This window comes from Amblyomma mixtum, chromosome 2 (genome assembly GCF_055824585.1).
Source record: "Amblyomma mixtum isolate Tamu chromosome 2, ASM5582458v1, whole genome shotgun sequence".
In the NCBI taxonomy this organism is placed as follows: domain Eukaryota; kingdom Metazoa; phylum Arthropoda; class Arachnida; order Ixodida; family Ixodidae; genus Amblyomma; species Amblyomma mixtum.
The window spans coordinates 283,567,650-283,582,977 of record NC_143013.1 but is presented as its reverse complement, the minus strand read 5'-3'; the positions used below and the strand labels follow the sequence as shown (position 1 = coordinate 283,582,977).

General features: G+C 46.6%; 1 protein-coding gene across 7 annotated transcripts in view; it reads left to right on the top strand.

Annotated features, from left to right (window-relative positions):
• LOC149364270 (uncharacterized) overlaps nt 1–15,328 on the top strand; it is a 48,829-nt gene that overhangs the window by 22,022 nt on the left and 11,479 nt on the right. For all 7 annotated transcript variants that reach the window (XM_089574205.1, XM_089574211.1, XM_089574206.1 and 4 more), the window contains 12 exons: nt 2,611–2,703; nt 3,712–3,882; nt 4,770–4,844; nt 5,560–5,651; nt 5,936–6,108; nt 6,633–6,745; nt 8,002–8,126; nt 9,505–9,596; nt 11,008–11,120; nt 12,923–13,200; nt 14,212–14,363; nt 15,012–15,157. In XM_089574205.1, coding sequence (XP_089430331.1) covers nt 2,611–2,703; nt 3,712–3,882; nt 4,770–4,844; nt 5,560–5,651; nt 5,936–6,108; nt 6,633–6,745; nt 8,002–8,126; nt 9,505–9,596; nt 11,008–11,120; nt 12,923–13,200; nt 14,212–14,363; nt 15,012–15,157 — 1,623 coding nt within the window. The remainder of the gene's footprint in view (nt 1–2,610; nt 2,704–3,711; nt 3,883–4,769; nt 4,845–5,559; nt 5,652–5,935; nt 6,109–6,632; nt 6,746–8,001; nt 8,127–9,504; nt 9,597–11,007; nt 11,121–12,922; nt 13,201–14,211; nt 14,364–15,011; nt 15,158–15,328) is intronic.

Here is a 15,328-nt window from a genome sequence, read left to right as displayed (position 1 = left end):
CGGCCATGTTGGCGGCGGCAGGCAGAGGACCGGAAGAGCGGGCTTGCTGCGCTGCTATTGGCTCGCTTCAGCCGCCGCTTCCGGTCTCACCGACGCCGCGCGTCAAAATCTAGCCTGTCCTGATCGGCGGCGGCGGGCGTTTTTTTCGACGCCGGGCGTCAAATCTGCGCCGTCGGGCGAAAATCGACGACTCGCCGCGGTAAAAACGCTCCATGTATTCCGGCCTTAAGGCATGCCGCCTGCCACATTTACTCCGCTTGCTGTCTCGGCCGCTTTGCCACCATTGGCACTTGCTGCTCGTGATACTGGAGGAATCCGGCCCAGTCGCTGCCACCTGTGGGCTGTGGCACAATAGGAGCATAGAACTACTAATTGAGGGCAGGGGTTTAAAGTGGACACAGAAAATGTAATGCCAGTTTCAGAGCAGGCTTGCAGATTCTTTTCCATGCAGCGAACATTTGTACCTTATTTGCTCGAATGTAACGCGAGTATTTTTTACCGAAAAGAGCAGTGTAAAGTCGCACCTCGCGTTTTAATCAAATATTCATGCGGAGACAAAAGCGTACTATCCTGTATTTACTCATATTTTGGTTGACGTGTCATACAGGTCGTCCTCCCAGCTTTGTGAAACAGGAAAAAAAAAAAGTTAGATAATCGCATTGGTTGACCAACGGAAGTTCCGAGCCGCAAATAGCAGCCAACACATGCCGGAGCAGTGGCCGAGCAGTTAAGAACTCCTTGCTGGAGACAGCGCACTTGCATACTAAGCGCAGTTTCAACACATCATCACAAAGAAATACAACAGAGCACGCGCAACTTGAAGGCATCGTAAAGGCCTTCTTTTCTTTCTCTGAAATTTCAGCAGATCCCCTCAACGTTCGCAGTGCAGCTGATGCAGCACGCTAATGGCAGTAATCTGCTTCAGGTGCACTTAAAGCTTGGCTCTGCTATTGCACGTGAAAAAGTGCTCTCGCTACCTCGATATCTCTATCTGACGCACTTTTCGCCAACATCGAACTCTTGCAATTTTTCAACGGCTCCGTGAACGCAGCCACCAACGTTTTAGAGGCATGATTTGTCGCTCGGTTGAGCAGCTGGGGGAGATTTCGTTTTTATGACAAGGCATATATGTGGTGATGGTGCAGCAGGTCTCTGTACTTATCTCCATATCGGTCTTATCTGATCATCTTCTGTGCAGCTCTCTTGAAACAGAAAGGTCGCGTGAAGGCTATCTGCTTAGGTACTTTTGTTTGTAAACTTGTACTCATCTTTCTGTATACTGTGGCATAGTTCCTCACATTCCTGTCCTTTCGTGTTTTCCTTTACTCGCCCATGAAAATCGACAATCGGATTAGATCGTGGTCACGTTGCTTTCAACTAAATACGGTATTTAGCTCAGATGTTCTTTGTCGTGTCACCAGCGATTGGGTGGGTTATTTGCCATGGTGCAGAAATGTTTTAGGGCCCTTCAACTCAAAAAGTGGAACAGTCAGCACAGAATTAGTTATTTTGTTATGCTTTCTTTTCATCAAGTTTTATAAATTAATGTTTATTTTCTGGGTATATACTTTACATGATCATCAATCACGTGTTCTGTTTTAAACATGCAAGTGCTTTTATTGTTTTTGCTGACCATTTTTTTTTTTCAAACTTCTGGATTATGAGCTATCCCTGTGTAATTATTTTTACTCATTACATTTCTGTCTGCCGCAGCAGTTATCAGCACCTGTGCACGTGTTCACTTTTTTTTTCCTGCTTTTGCACCCATGTAGCATCGTCTTCTCATCCATGCACATTTTTATTTTTATTGTTCCCAAATGATAATGCATTGTGGAGGCTGCGCTTTCTTAATGATCTCCAGCTCACTCGAACATGCTATTCACACATTTCTGTTTGATAGAAGCTTTGTGCTCGTATAGTATATCTGCATCTTTGGTTCTCCTATGACGAGTTTAGTTTCCATGTGCCAAGCCGTTGTGCCCCTTACACTTTAAGACTCACTGCAAGGCTTAGCTTTGCAAAAGTAGCACGCCTAAGCATGTGTGTTATTGATTGTTCTGAGAGGTGAAAGGCACAAAGTTTTGGATCCAAGGAAGTTGGGCAATGGTAATTGCATGGTTCACTGCTTTAGCTATGTCCGTAAAGGCCAAGTGTTTTGTTGTATTTTAAATATGCTCCAGTATACTGCAATGTGAAGTGAAATTTATCAGCTTTTTGTCGTTGGATTCAAAGAAAATCATTGGAGTATCCCTGACCAAATCGAAAGTCCCTTTCCATTGTAGAAGGTAGTCGAGGACAGTTTGCTCTATTTGCTGTGAGGCCTTGTCTCAGTGCTGTTTTCTTAGGAGATGGTAGCCCCTGCAAATTACTTTTTTGCTTCTTTTGATCTGTGTCTCAAGTCATAGCTAGTTACTAATGCATCAGATAAAATGTAGCTATTTGTCATGGCTCCATGCAATAATGCTATAGAAACCTTATCTTATGAACTAGATTTGGGCAGGAGTTTGCCTTGCTGTCAAGAAGTATATCAAAGTGGTGCTTGTTCATTTACAGAAGGCAAATCAGTGATGCGAATGCTTGTTTCCTGCCTTTTTTTTTCCCCCATGGCAGATCAAGCAGATCTACAGTCCTGACCGGCTATCCTTCTTTGGACTAATGGTGAAGCCCGTGCAGAGGTTTCCTCAGTTCATCTTGCTCCTTCAGGTGGGGCCTTCCCTTTGCTGTTTTTGCAAGTTTTAACGCTTCCTCAAAGTTCTTGCAGCCGCCGCGGTGGCTCAGTGGCTATGGTGCTCGGCTGCTGGCCCGAAAGACGCGGGTTCGATCCCGGCCGCGGCGGCTGAATTTCTTTGGAGGAGAAATTCGAGGCCCGTGTACTGTACGATGTCAGTGCACGTTAAAGAACCCCAGGTGGTCGAAATTTCCGGAGCCCTCCACTACGGCGTCTCTCATAGCCTTAGTCGCTTTGGGACGTTAAACCCCATAAACCAACCAACCAAAGTTCTTGCTTAGTTCGGCATGGGACAAACTTCTTGATGAAATGGGTACCCTTACTTTTTTGAGGCAGTTGCATCGGCTCGGCACGCGCTCCTATGCTTTCTTAAATTTAAATTAGCAGCGCAACAGACAGGACACAGAAGAAGGAAGACATACATCAGCGCTGGTGTGTCTTCCTTCCTCCTTCCTTTTTCTTCCTTCTGTGTTCTGTCTGTTACTCTGCTAATTTTATGTCATGTACCAACTTGCCTGGCTAATTCCTCTCTCGTGCCTTCTTGCACTTGTTTCCTCACAGAGGTGTGGGTCAGCACTCTGATCAGATGTGAACATGACTAATGGTCAGTGTTTGTGGACTTTGAATGAATGCCAGAGAATATTAATGGAGTGCAGATACTGGTGACTACTGGCAATTTATATCGATTTATGTATGATTTTAAGGGTGTGCTGGCCAGTACCATTGTGGGTGTCAACTGGCGGACAGCACTGAGTGTGAATGCCTGTCTTGTGAAAATGAACAAGTGTTGATTGATGTGGCGAGAAGTGATTCGGAATGGTCCAATGCCTAGGAAAGAAAAAAAGAAAGTTAAGTTCGGTCAGAGTAGGCCAAGTCAGTTTTTTGTCGGGCTTCTGAAGTACCAGCAGTTCAAGGGACCTCCGATGCTGGTCTCCGCTCTGCCACGGACTTATCCGATATGCCACCGCGTGCTCTCCTTGCAGGACCTGTTGAAGCAGACACCGAAGGGCCACGATGACCGGATGTACCTGCAGCTGGCCCTCACCCAGCTGGAGCAGCTGGCGGAGGCGTTGAACGAGCGGAAGCGCGCTGCCGAGCAGCACCACGCTGTGCTCCAGGTGCTGGGATCACTGGGCTCCAAGTTCTCGCTGAAGGTAGGCATCATTGCCGTCGCTGGGCAACAGTGTTTTTACTGCAGGTCTAGGCTCTGGCTGTGTATGGGCCTTGCTTTTGGTGTGCTTGACCAAACCGCTGTTTCTGTAATACAGGGATTCTAAGTGTTTTTTGTCCTGGAGGAACCACAGCGGCGTTCACGAAGGTGCTGAGAACCCTTCATGTCCTGGCTTTTGTCCCATTCTGCCCAGCATTCATGTAAAAAAGAGCGTGCACACTCATGGTTCCTCAAAAGGCGCCGAAATTCAATGAATGGCGAATGACTCTATGGTGAAGCAATCTGCTATGAGTATTTATTACAGTATGACTAGCCTCTAGAGAGAGTGGCTAAGCAAATTGTAAGACTGAATGTCAGTCACAAAACAAGGGAGGGTACAATGGACTGGTGAAAGACATGTGAAATGAACACCTGTGCTAATGAAAGCTGCAAGCCATTGCAGAACCTTGTCTGGTTTTATCTTTAGTTACCTCTGGTCATCATAGTGGTGAAAACAACAGATTCAAGCAAACGCATCTGCTCAGTTTTAGAGCGGAGCACTGAGTGTGTAAAAGTGATGTGAAAATGGTTTGAACTTGCCCTGCGGGCAAACGTAATGACACAACTTATTGTTTGCTATATCCCCACACTTCAGCACTTGCTTACTCATTACAGCGTGGTGTCCTGGTTAAACATTTCTGTTTTTGTTTGAGTCGAACCACATTTCAGAACCTTTTCGTGGAACTTGTTACAAGAAGGACTGCCAGAAAGCTGCAGCTTTGTGGAGACTGCGCTGTTTGTTTGACACCTAGTTCTTGAGTAATGTCTGAATATTGATTTGGTCAGGTCGATAGAGGCCAGTGTGTACTGAGTGTGATTCTTGTCTCCCAGGCATTAGCAGCAGCTTCCTCAACGGTGGACAGCACAGATCACTTCCTTCTGCGGCAAGATGACGTACTTCAGCTGGTGAGTGAACCCTGTCGGATATGATTAGAATGTGACAGAAACCTAAACGCAGAAAAGGAATTCGCGAAGTCCCTCAACTTCCACTGGTAGTTTTGTTGAAAAATGGTGAATGTATTGTTCCAGAAGCGCACGCAAGTAGCATAGTATGTATGCAGGCTATATTTTTGTAACCGGTTGTTGAAAAGCAGCTTATTTATTTATTCAAAATAATTACTTGTTCTTAACTTAATAATGGTTAACTTAATTAACTGAACACTTTCTCTTGGGATTTTGGTCTTGTACAGTAGGAGTTGGTAGCATTTTAATGCACATTCAAGTGCGTAGATGGTGCAGTCTATTGCAAGCATTTACAGCCCACTGTGTCATTCATTGATGCGTACAGAAATTTTTAGGAACTGTATGGATAAGTTGTGTCGAACATTTAGGGTTTCTTCCCAAATGTCGGTGCTTTGAAAATCGTACCTCGCTGTTACTAATTGGACGCTGTTTCTGTTCAATGTTAATAGTCTATTTGACTTTTGTTGGTTGTTCCAGCTTTTATAAGTGCCAGTCGACACTTGTGTGCTTCTGTTTTGTTGGACGATCAGTGCAGGACTACAGTTTTTTCATTTCCTCTGTTGTATCTGCAGCTTGTCTCTTGTGATTACACGCTTGGATGAGCAAGACATCTTAATTGTTTTGTGTGTTTCTTGTACATGATTTCCGTCCATTGCAGGAAGTCGACCAGAGCGGGCTCGTTGTCAAGTCGAAAGCGCGTCGCATTTTCCTGCTGAATGACCTTCTTGTCTGCGTCACGGTGACCTCAAGGTAAGCTTTTGTATTTTACATTTACAGCGATGGCTGCAGCACTTAGTTACCAAAGACTCCTGCATTCATTTGTCAATCAGAATGTTATCTAGGCTTGCTGGGTGTTAGATGTGGCTCATGTGGGTGGGGCATGGTTATTTATCGCTGAAGTTTAAGTTTGCTGTTCTGTAAGAATCTGGAGCTTGCTTCACTGAGCCTGTCTTGGCATGCACTGTTATGATGGAATCTCCATACACCTGTCTTGGCATGCACTGTTATGACGGAATCTGCATGCGTGCGTGCAGGCCATCGGAAGGAGGAGGCCAAGGGGGCAGGGAGCGGCTGAGTCTCAAGTGGGCGGTGCCTCTGCAAGACGTGGACGTGCAGGAGGACGTAGCCCCGGCCACTCGCAACCTCCTCGCCTCCTCCGGGCGGGCACGCAACTCTGCGGGGCGTCTTGTGCCCCTCGGGAACCCTGGTGGGTGTGGCTGCGACTTGGCAGGGTCCCGCAGGCTCACGTTTATTCACCGATTCACCGGTGCTGACACAGAGACTGACATAAGTTGACTGACTTCAGACTCTCTCAAGCTTGCTCAATCTCAGTAAGGCTCGTTGTGTGTTCGTTGGACTGTCACTAAGACTAATGCTTCCTTGGACGCACTTGGACTCGAGCGAAGTTGCTCAAATCACACGGAGGCTCACAAGGATTCAGATTTGACATCTCTTTTGGACTTGATCATATACAGAATCATATTTAGTGAGGGTCCCTGGGATTCAATTACACCTGCACAGGCAGAGAGTCTCTTGGATGCACTCAGTGTTACATGGTCCCGTATAGGCTCAGCCTTTCACCTGTGAAACCTGTATAAACAGCCCTGTTGCATCCTCTCTTTTGCCTCTTCTTCTTTGGTTGAAACACATCTTGGATCCGAACGAAATTTCTGGCCACACCACTGGCCATGCGTGCAGTTTTCTGATAACGGTTCTCCCTTGGTTGTGCAGAGGGCTCGGGTTCCATGCAAGTGCTCTACGATGAGCTCACCGACCTGGTTCACGACCTGGAAGTTGTGAGCAGGATTGCCGTGCTAGTCAAATCCCTCAGGAGACCCTACTCGGTGAGTGAAGCATGATGCATATGATGACGCAGCGCTTGATTACTAGCAAGTGGGCCCTCGCACCCCTTTCTGAGGACCTGCACTGGTTAATTCAAACAGGCTCTTAAAGGGTTGCTGTATCTAGATATGGCTGGAGTGGCAAGAGGTTGTCAATAGCCCTACCAAAAACCTGACTTCTGTGCTAAGAATCGCTCACACACCTTTGAGCTGTGCGCTACGCTAGGCGTGAACTTAAAAAATAATCGCTTTTTGCAAAAAACTGACCTTAAAAATCGCAAACTTTGCCGCTCCTTATGTTAGTTTGCAAGGGATAATATTTGACTGTGTCTGAGCTAGAGTCATGCTTTCCATGACTCTGGTACAAGACATTCCGACGTGGCTTCACGTCATGCTGTGCAAAGTAAGAACAGTCTGTTCCCATGGGCAACGACAGTCACAAAGACCAAGAAAAGAGACCCATTGGAAGAAGCAAGCGGAAGCACCGTGGTGGACGCTGTAGCTGTCCAGTTTTCAGCACGATCGCGCACTGTTCTTTGTAGGCCATCTCGGTGGCAACGAAGAGCATGCCATCATGCATCTCAAGTGTCATGGCAACGATGAAGAACAAAGCCAGGCTTATAGCGAGCATCTATTTTAGTTTTTTGAACAGTAAATTTTGGACTACGCAGAATCAGAAAAATCGATTGTGAATGTGTACACGCTGCTATGAAGTTCCTATTTTTGGGGCATTTCTGTTGAGACCAACTTCTGACCAATTTTCGTGGTTCCTTCAAGTTCGCCTTAAAGGCAGCCTACTATTCGTATCATCCAAAACGAATAAAATACATATCCAGAGGCATGGCAGATGCATTCATGCAGATCTGTTTACGGCTGACACGATTTAATTTAATTACAGCCCCGGGCAGTGCTTAGTGCTCGAGGGTGCAGTCGCATCTCGCATGTTCCTATCGTCCGTAGTGGGGTTGGAGAGTGTCCTTGACAGCCGAGATTCACCACATTGCACGCAGTGTACACTGGCCAGGGAATTTTACGAATTCACCCCAGCCATGATCGTATCATCGATATTCTACTGTATTTCACTTCTGCTCTCTTGGGCCGTTTCTCTGGTGAGCTTCATAAGGGAGCAGGACATTGGAACTAACTGAAGGCACCATTTGAAATACTCGCAGGTGCGAGTTTTTGGAGAGGTAAATTATAACAAGCCAGTTTCCCTGTCCGGTTGAGTCCTGTCATGTCCCCTCCTCCTGGTCTTGCAGGAGGTCTCGGTGGAGAGCGTGCAGAGCATGGCGCGCAGTATTCAGGATGCCGTGCGCCAGAAGGATGAAGAGATAACCCTGCTTGACAGCTGCTGCCTCCAACTGGCTCTTCCCCAGAAGTCAAAGTAGGGCTTGGTTTCAAACTCTTTCTTTGGTGGGCTTTTTTTTTCTTTTTTTTTTACCCTCAGTTTTAGAGCCTGTGCTCTTAGTTGATGCCTTCTTCCCATGGCGGTCTTACCAGGCAACACTGTGCTTTTTGCGGATGCATTGCTGCCCAATGGTGCCATGATCTTTTTACCTGTGTTGTACAGTACTTAGTTCGCCAATTCTTCATCTTCAATCACAGCCAAAATGTGCTATTTTTGCTGTCATGTTAAGTTCTATGGAGTGATATGCATATGATAGAATCTGTTTGCAGCAACTTTTTGGCAGCTGCGGTATATTACAGTAAAACCTCATTAATTCGACCCCTGTAATTCGAAAATCGGGATAATTTGAAATGTCAGCATGGTTCTGGACAGTGCCCATGTAACTCTATGGCACTGTACGCTCGTTAATTTGGACGCCACAGGTCTTGCACTGATCAGTTTGAACAGGCTGCCAAAGGGAGGCCGTGTTAAAGAATGGCTGGCACGGCAAACAGTCGTCCAAGTAGCCCTACGCAAACCTGAATTCCATACTGCAGAGTCGCTCACGCACATGTGACGTATGTGCAGTGCCTGGCGTGAATACGAACGGACAACCCTGTTTCCATGAACACTCAGACCGCATAATTTCGGTTCCGCTTCTCTGAGATTCGCACCAGCCCACATCAGCCAGCTAATTGTCACCACAAGTCTTTTCTATCCACTTCTCAAACCCCACCTCCGATCTTCAGTGCCGCTCAGCGTTTTTGTCTGCATGATTTCTGTCTGCTCCGAAACTGCGCACACGTCATGAGCCATTCGTGTTTGTGCGGTGAAGCCTCCTTACATGCACGCTCTCACTTGTGAGGGGTGAGATGCAGTAGTGGTGGAGCTTCACTGCCACAGTGTCGCCCCATGAAGGATGCTGGGGAGACCCGTACCACTTCAGAGCAGTTCTTCTTACGGTGCTCTGCACAGTATGCGTGCAATAAAGCATCGACAAAATGTGAAAAATAGTCATTGTTGCGCCGTACGCATCTCAAAAGCTGTCAAGCATTGCCAGTCTTTCATTCAATACATTTACCATGATGCAACGATTCTTGTTAGTTTTTTTTCAGGGTGATTTCATAATTAGAGGTCATTCAGATAATTCATTTGTTTTTTGCAGTGCTTTGAAGTTCGAATTAATGAGCTTTTACTGTTGTACAACAGGTGCTTGTTATGCAGCTTTGTGTGCGAACTGAATTGTCTAGCAGATCTAGGGCTGTCACGTGGAGATGTCGGTGCCTGTGCTCTTGCATATCCTGTAGCTACGAATGCGGAAGAACAAAGTAAATAATGCGCTAAAGATTTCTGTTTCAACACCCTGAATATGCAGGTCCCAGAAAGTACAAGTCAGTTTTCAGCTCTCAAGCCCTGCTGTAAAGAGGGACTGGACGACAGACCTGCGCCTAGCAAAGCTGGCTCTAGGTAGGCAGGGCATTTCCTTTCTGCATTCGCTGCTGATCACAAATGTCATACCATTAGCCACAAATGGCATGTTCTTGTTTATTTCCAGCATTTCTTTATGTTTCTTTACAGGTATCTTGGAGCAAATATTTGATTTCGTTGCAGGCTGAGTCTCCTTTTGCACGACAGCAGTCAGTGACAATTTCTGTTGGCTGTAGTGAATGTGTGGTGCATGTTTTGAGCATGTGTACAACACTGAAGCGTTCAGATCACGCATTGTTGGTCACAGCAAATAAAAATTCATTACTACTCATAATGCGAAAATGGCTGCGGTTGATTAGCTGGACCTAGCTGTGCCAGCAAAGGCAATGTTTATCACAAGATGTGCCGTGTGAATGACAATCCACGTACTACAATAGGGATCTCAAACATATTAGCTCCGTGGCCATAACGTTTCCAGCCTTTGTTTGGTCCACAAGTGCCATGCCATTAATGTCTGGGTTTCTTTTTTCTACATATATCACAGCTGTATTAATGTTGTGAAAAGTACCGAATGATGCAATGGTGTGGGGAGAGGGAGGCATTTATTTTTTACTTGGTCAATGAGAGGATCAGGGAGGTCAGGGAACAGTCACTGTTGGGGTAGCCACCAGTTTTCTGTGCAATTTACTCTCGTTAACTTGAGTTTGCTTAATTCAAAAGAACTAGTTTATTAGACCATCAACATCAGGTGAGATATTAAAATTACATGGAAAAAAATTATTAAAAACAAGTGTTATTTAAATATTAAACGTTACCTCAACATCCCGGGCTATGTCGCAGGCAGCAGAATTGATGAGGTCATAAGCAGCAACAAGAGTATGCTGCCCTCTCTTCTTTCCTCACCCGCCGCGGTGGCTCAGTGGTTACGGCGCTCGGCTGCTGGCCCCAAAGACGCGGGTTCGATCCCGGCCGCGGCAGCTGAATTTCAATGGAGGCGAAATTCTAGAGGCCCGTGTGCTGTGCGATGTCAGTGCACGTTAAAGAACCCCAGGTGGTCGAAATTTCCGGAGCCCTTCACTACGGCATCCCTCATAGCCTCAGTTGCTTTGGGACGTTAATCCCTGATAAATCAAAATCAAAATCTTCTTTCCTCGTGTAAGATAAAACTTTCTTCATGTTTGGGATCCCTATGTTAGAGCATTTTTGTTGATAGTGCTTTCCTGAGGTCTGTATATGTATAGTCATTGAAATTGCTCTGTGCCATTTGCAGCTAGAGGTGAAGAGATATGTGTTGAATGCGTAGCTTGTGACTGCAAGCTAAAGGACCTGAATTAATTTGCAGGCAATTGCCTAGGAATTGCACCATTTTCACTCCAGAGTGCCCGTGTTCTGGAGGGGTCTTGGTGACGCTGTTGTTGCACTTCACCTTGCCTCTTGCTGTGTCTTGCAGACCCCAACAACATGCCAGCTTGGGATGTGCCAGAACAGGACAAGCGGCCGTCTAGCAAGCTACCTCTCCTCGTCCGATTGACGCCCCTCTACCCAGCCTCTACACCCACAGAGGTCACTGCAGTTTCCCTAGCGTGTGCTTATGAGTGTCTGCCTGTTACGCCCTTCAGTGACCATAAAGCTGTAGGTAGCTTTAGGGGACTCGCAGGATGTCTGTGCAGCGCTGTTAAAGAAAGAAAAATACAGTTGAGCCCATATATATATTGAGCCCGGATATTTTGAATTATTGGCTGTACATACATGCAGATTATCCCCTTGAGAACCCTGTGTGAAAGTGTAGAAAAGTCACGCTGTTCACTGAACTAGAATTTCGCCAGTCATTCTATTTATCGAACTGCGCGCCGTGCCCCTGCAAGTGGCATTTAGTGGCAACAGCACTCATTGATCACTTTCCATGCTCGGAGATGGGTTCTCTGTGCAGACTTCGCTGACTAGGTGAACGTAGGGTGCTTTTCAGGCTTGCCTTTGGTCTCCTGTGCTCATTTCTGCGCCACATGGCTATCATGCAGTGAAGCTAGCCTCACTATCTAAAGCCTAGCAGCAGCCCTTGCATGGCATGCTTCGCTGCCGAAGGCACTATGTAAACCAACTGTACCTTAATTATAATGAGCAGTTATTCTGTTTATAGTGCACTCGTAACAGGATTAGGGAAGTTATGATAGATGGTGGATAGCTCCAAAGCACTGTCTGCAGTAACTCCAATGTGAAGCAGGTTAGACCTAGCAAAGTCTAGCAAGCAGTGCACTACCAGCACGCCGGCGGTCGACACGTCGCTTCAGTAAGTGCGCCTCTAGTGTGAATGCAGTGTTTTCTCGCTTCTAGGTGAGAGATAAGTTTATTTATTGTCATTTTTTGTACGTTGAATTAGATATATATCCAGTTTCAACTGTACATGCACAACGCTTCTACTCAATGAATTGCACCCCCATAAGATGGCTTCGCCGCACCTTCAGATAAACGGTGGGGAAGCTGTCTTGTGGGGGAGAAGCTTTCTTGCTAATGCGGGAAAGGCAGGGCACCGTCGCGCCTACACTGGCGCAGAGGTCTCAGCATTGTGTGTGCATCATGTGCAGCATATTACCTCCCACGCGCCCCCCGTTGGCAATTGGCTTTGCATGTATCAGCAAAGTGCATCCGTTTGTGTGACGCTCGAAAACTCCGGGACCACATTTTCAACTGACATGGTACCATAACACCCGTTAACTTGGTGCAGAGATGACGAGTTATCGGCACTGCGTGCATTGCCTGCGGCGCACAGAAGGGCTGGTGGTCTGCCTTTTATGGAGTTAGTAACAGCTGTGCTGTCAAAGGAGTGAGATAAGAGATAGATGCACGGCTACCGTGCTGGACACCTTCGAAGTGTTCAGAGCAGGACAGGGAGCAGATCAGAATAAAAGCACAAATAGCATCCACTATGGGGTACAGTGAGAACAAAAAAGAGAACTAGACTAGTGCCATTTTCAAGTAGAATAATTTGCAATTACCCCCTCTGTGAAAGGCTATTTTATTCATTGTTTTCATGTAAAATACATATGGACGCATGTAGCATGCTTAAATATCTTTTTTAGGGGCACTTCTGTTAAAATGAACTGCTCATTAGATGAACAAATTGTCTGGTCCCATCAAGCTCGTCTTAAAGGGAGTCTACTGTTAGGACTTTCGGCTGTATCGAATTGTTCGTTTCGTTCCTTGTTCATTCTGATCAACCAAAAATTGTTCGCGTACTAGTGTAGACCAGGGCAATAGAGAGAAGAGTATCCTGTGTTGGTATGCGCTAACGTTTTAGGTTTCATCAGTGACAGAGATGATGAAGCTTGCCTTTTATTTATTTTTCTTTCTCTGTTCAACCTCTGCAGGTGAAGTGTGGCTGTTTCTACAGCGTGGCACCGGCCACCCCGGGCAGCCTGCGGGGCCAGTTCCTCTGGCTGTGCAGCACGGACGGCGTCAACAGCCACCTGGTGATCCTGTCGCTGCAGCAGATAGCCCTGCGGTCGGTGGGCGCCTTCGACCTGCCCGAGTCACGCATTGCCGCCATGGAGGCGGTGCCGCCCGCCCCAGACCCCGAGGTCAGCCCACCCCAGCCCCCGCCGCCAGGTGCTGCCGAAACCGTCTGGATCACCACCGAGACCAAGAGGTGCGGCCACATTAGTGCACCAGCCAGCCTGGCCCTGCTCTCGCAGTGTGTGCAGAGCCATTGCTGCCAATGGAAATAGTGGCTCTAAATTGCTTGCACGACCCTGGTGATTTTTGTTTCGCTTTGATGGTTCCATGCAGGCTTCCTGTTATCTCGTTTTGTTCCTTAACAAAGCATGCTTTGAGAATGTGGCTTTTTGCTGTGAAAGGTGTGTAAGGGACTTTACATGAGGTACTTACCCATTTGCCTACCTCAACGAGTACTTCCTCGAAAACTGCCACAAGAACTGCTGCAATAAATTTGAAATCACTGTGGGAATCCACATTGGAGCAATGCAAAAGTGAAACGTCCGCACACTATGTCAACGTCCATGGCTGTTCTGACGTCTAAGTGTATTTTTTTAGTGTTTAAGTAATTACTTCATTAACCAAATTTTTCTCACGGTAATAAACATTTTATCACACACTATCTGTCACAATCACACTTTCAGACATTTATCATCAGAGAACGCCAAAACCGTGCGGACAAAATTGAGGGCACTCTTTGCTGACATCGACAGAGTGAAATAGTACTCACGCATTAATAATTGCCATAATAACTGTCATTAATAACCCTCCCAAGCCATTATGGATGATGCAAACTTGTAGGCAGCGACCACACCCTCGTGCTGCTCGCACAGATCACCAGTTGTATGGCACACACTGTGAGCAGAGAGAGTCAGCCCATGGCCCATGCATTCATGCTGCGGGTTAGTGATCACCGAAGTACAATCGCCATTCGCACAGAATGCAGCGCGAACTGTAAATTCTGTCAGCTGTGAACAGATCTGTGTGAATGCATTTCTCTTGGCTATGAAAATGGATTTTGTTAGCTTTGGATGACGGAACTATTTTTCAATGCCACGTGAGATTTGTATCATTGAGATTCAACTGTATTTGACAAGAATTCTGTCCTGCAGTGACTGTGGTTTGTCCAGTGTCAGATGGATGTCTGTTTTTGTTTTCCTTGCAGGTTAATCCTCCTGTTGGCCTCGTCTCCGGACAAGTGGACTGAAGTGGGCAGCACTACAGTGCTGGCACCTGTCACTCAAATACTGTACCATGGTGAACGCGTCTATGTGGCCCTGAGCAACGGCTCCCTCAACATCTACCAGAGGGACCCAGGTTAGCACACCCTGTCTTCATCCTAGTTGTCGTGCAGGCCTCCACGAGGCCTGCCTCTGAGCACTTGCAGCACAGGTGTTGCACGATATCTGGAGCTTAGTACTGTCTGCGTTGATTGGCTGTTAGCTATGCAGGCTGGAATTTGGAAGAAAAAGGAAATTTTCTTTTTCTGTGTACAAGAAATTTAACTTGCATCTACTGTTGTGGAGTGGTCCAATACATTGATAAACAAAGTTTGAAGAAAAACAAGTAGTGTCTTAAAAGAAGATGTTTAAAAAAAATGGTGATCTTTTGTGAACAATGAGTGAACCTATGCTGGCCTATGTTGCCTATCTGCCCCTTTTGCTTGCACAGGAAGGCATTGAAATTCAACTTTTGGGTTGAAATATGGCAATTCAGGGAAGCTAATAACGGGGAAAACATGGCAAATGCCATCAGTTCATTGCTGTTTCAGCCCCACTCGAGTACCACATCATGTGCTGCATCACGTCAAAATGATAACTTCGAGTACAGACAACTTCAGGATGAGATGACCACATTCAGGTGGTGAAGTAACCACACTGCACTGCCGCAAAATGGGGGCCGTACGCCTATCCTCTGGAATGAAGTTTGTGTGATTTCTTTTCTTATTCTCCTGTGCACACGCAGCAACTGGTGGCTGGGACCTGAACTCTCCCGGTGTGCTCGTCTTGGGCACTGAGCCCATCACGTCCCTCCTTCCCCTCGGCACCCTGCTCTACTGTGCGTGTGCAGACAAGATCTACGTGCTCGATGCATTTACGTCAGACATACAGGTGCGCTCCCTCAACTTCTCGTTGTTTCTCACTTAGATACCATATTCACTCGCGTATTGAGTTGACAACAATTTGGGGGTAAGTGGAAGAGTCAAAATTTCATTATGTCTGTCCGCCTGTACACCCGCTTGCCCGCCCTCACACCTAGAGTAACTGAAAAATTTTCGGAAT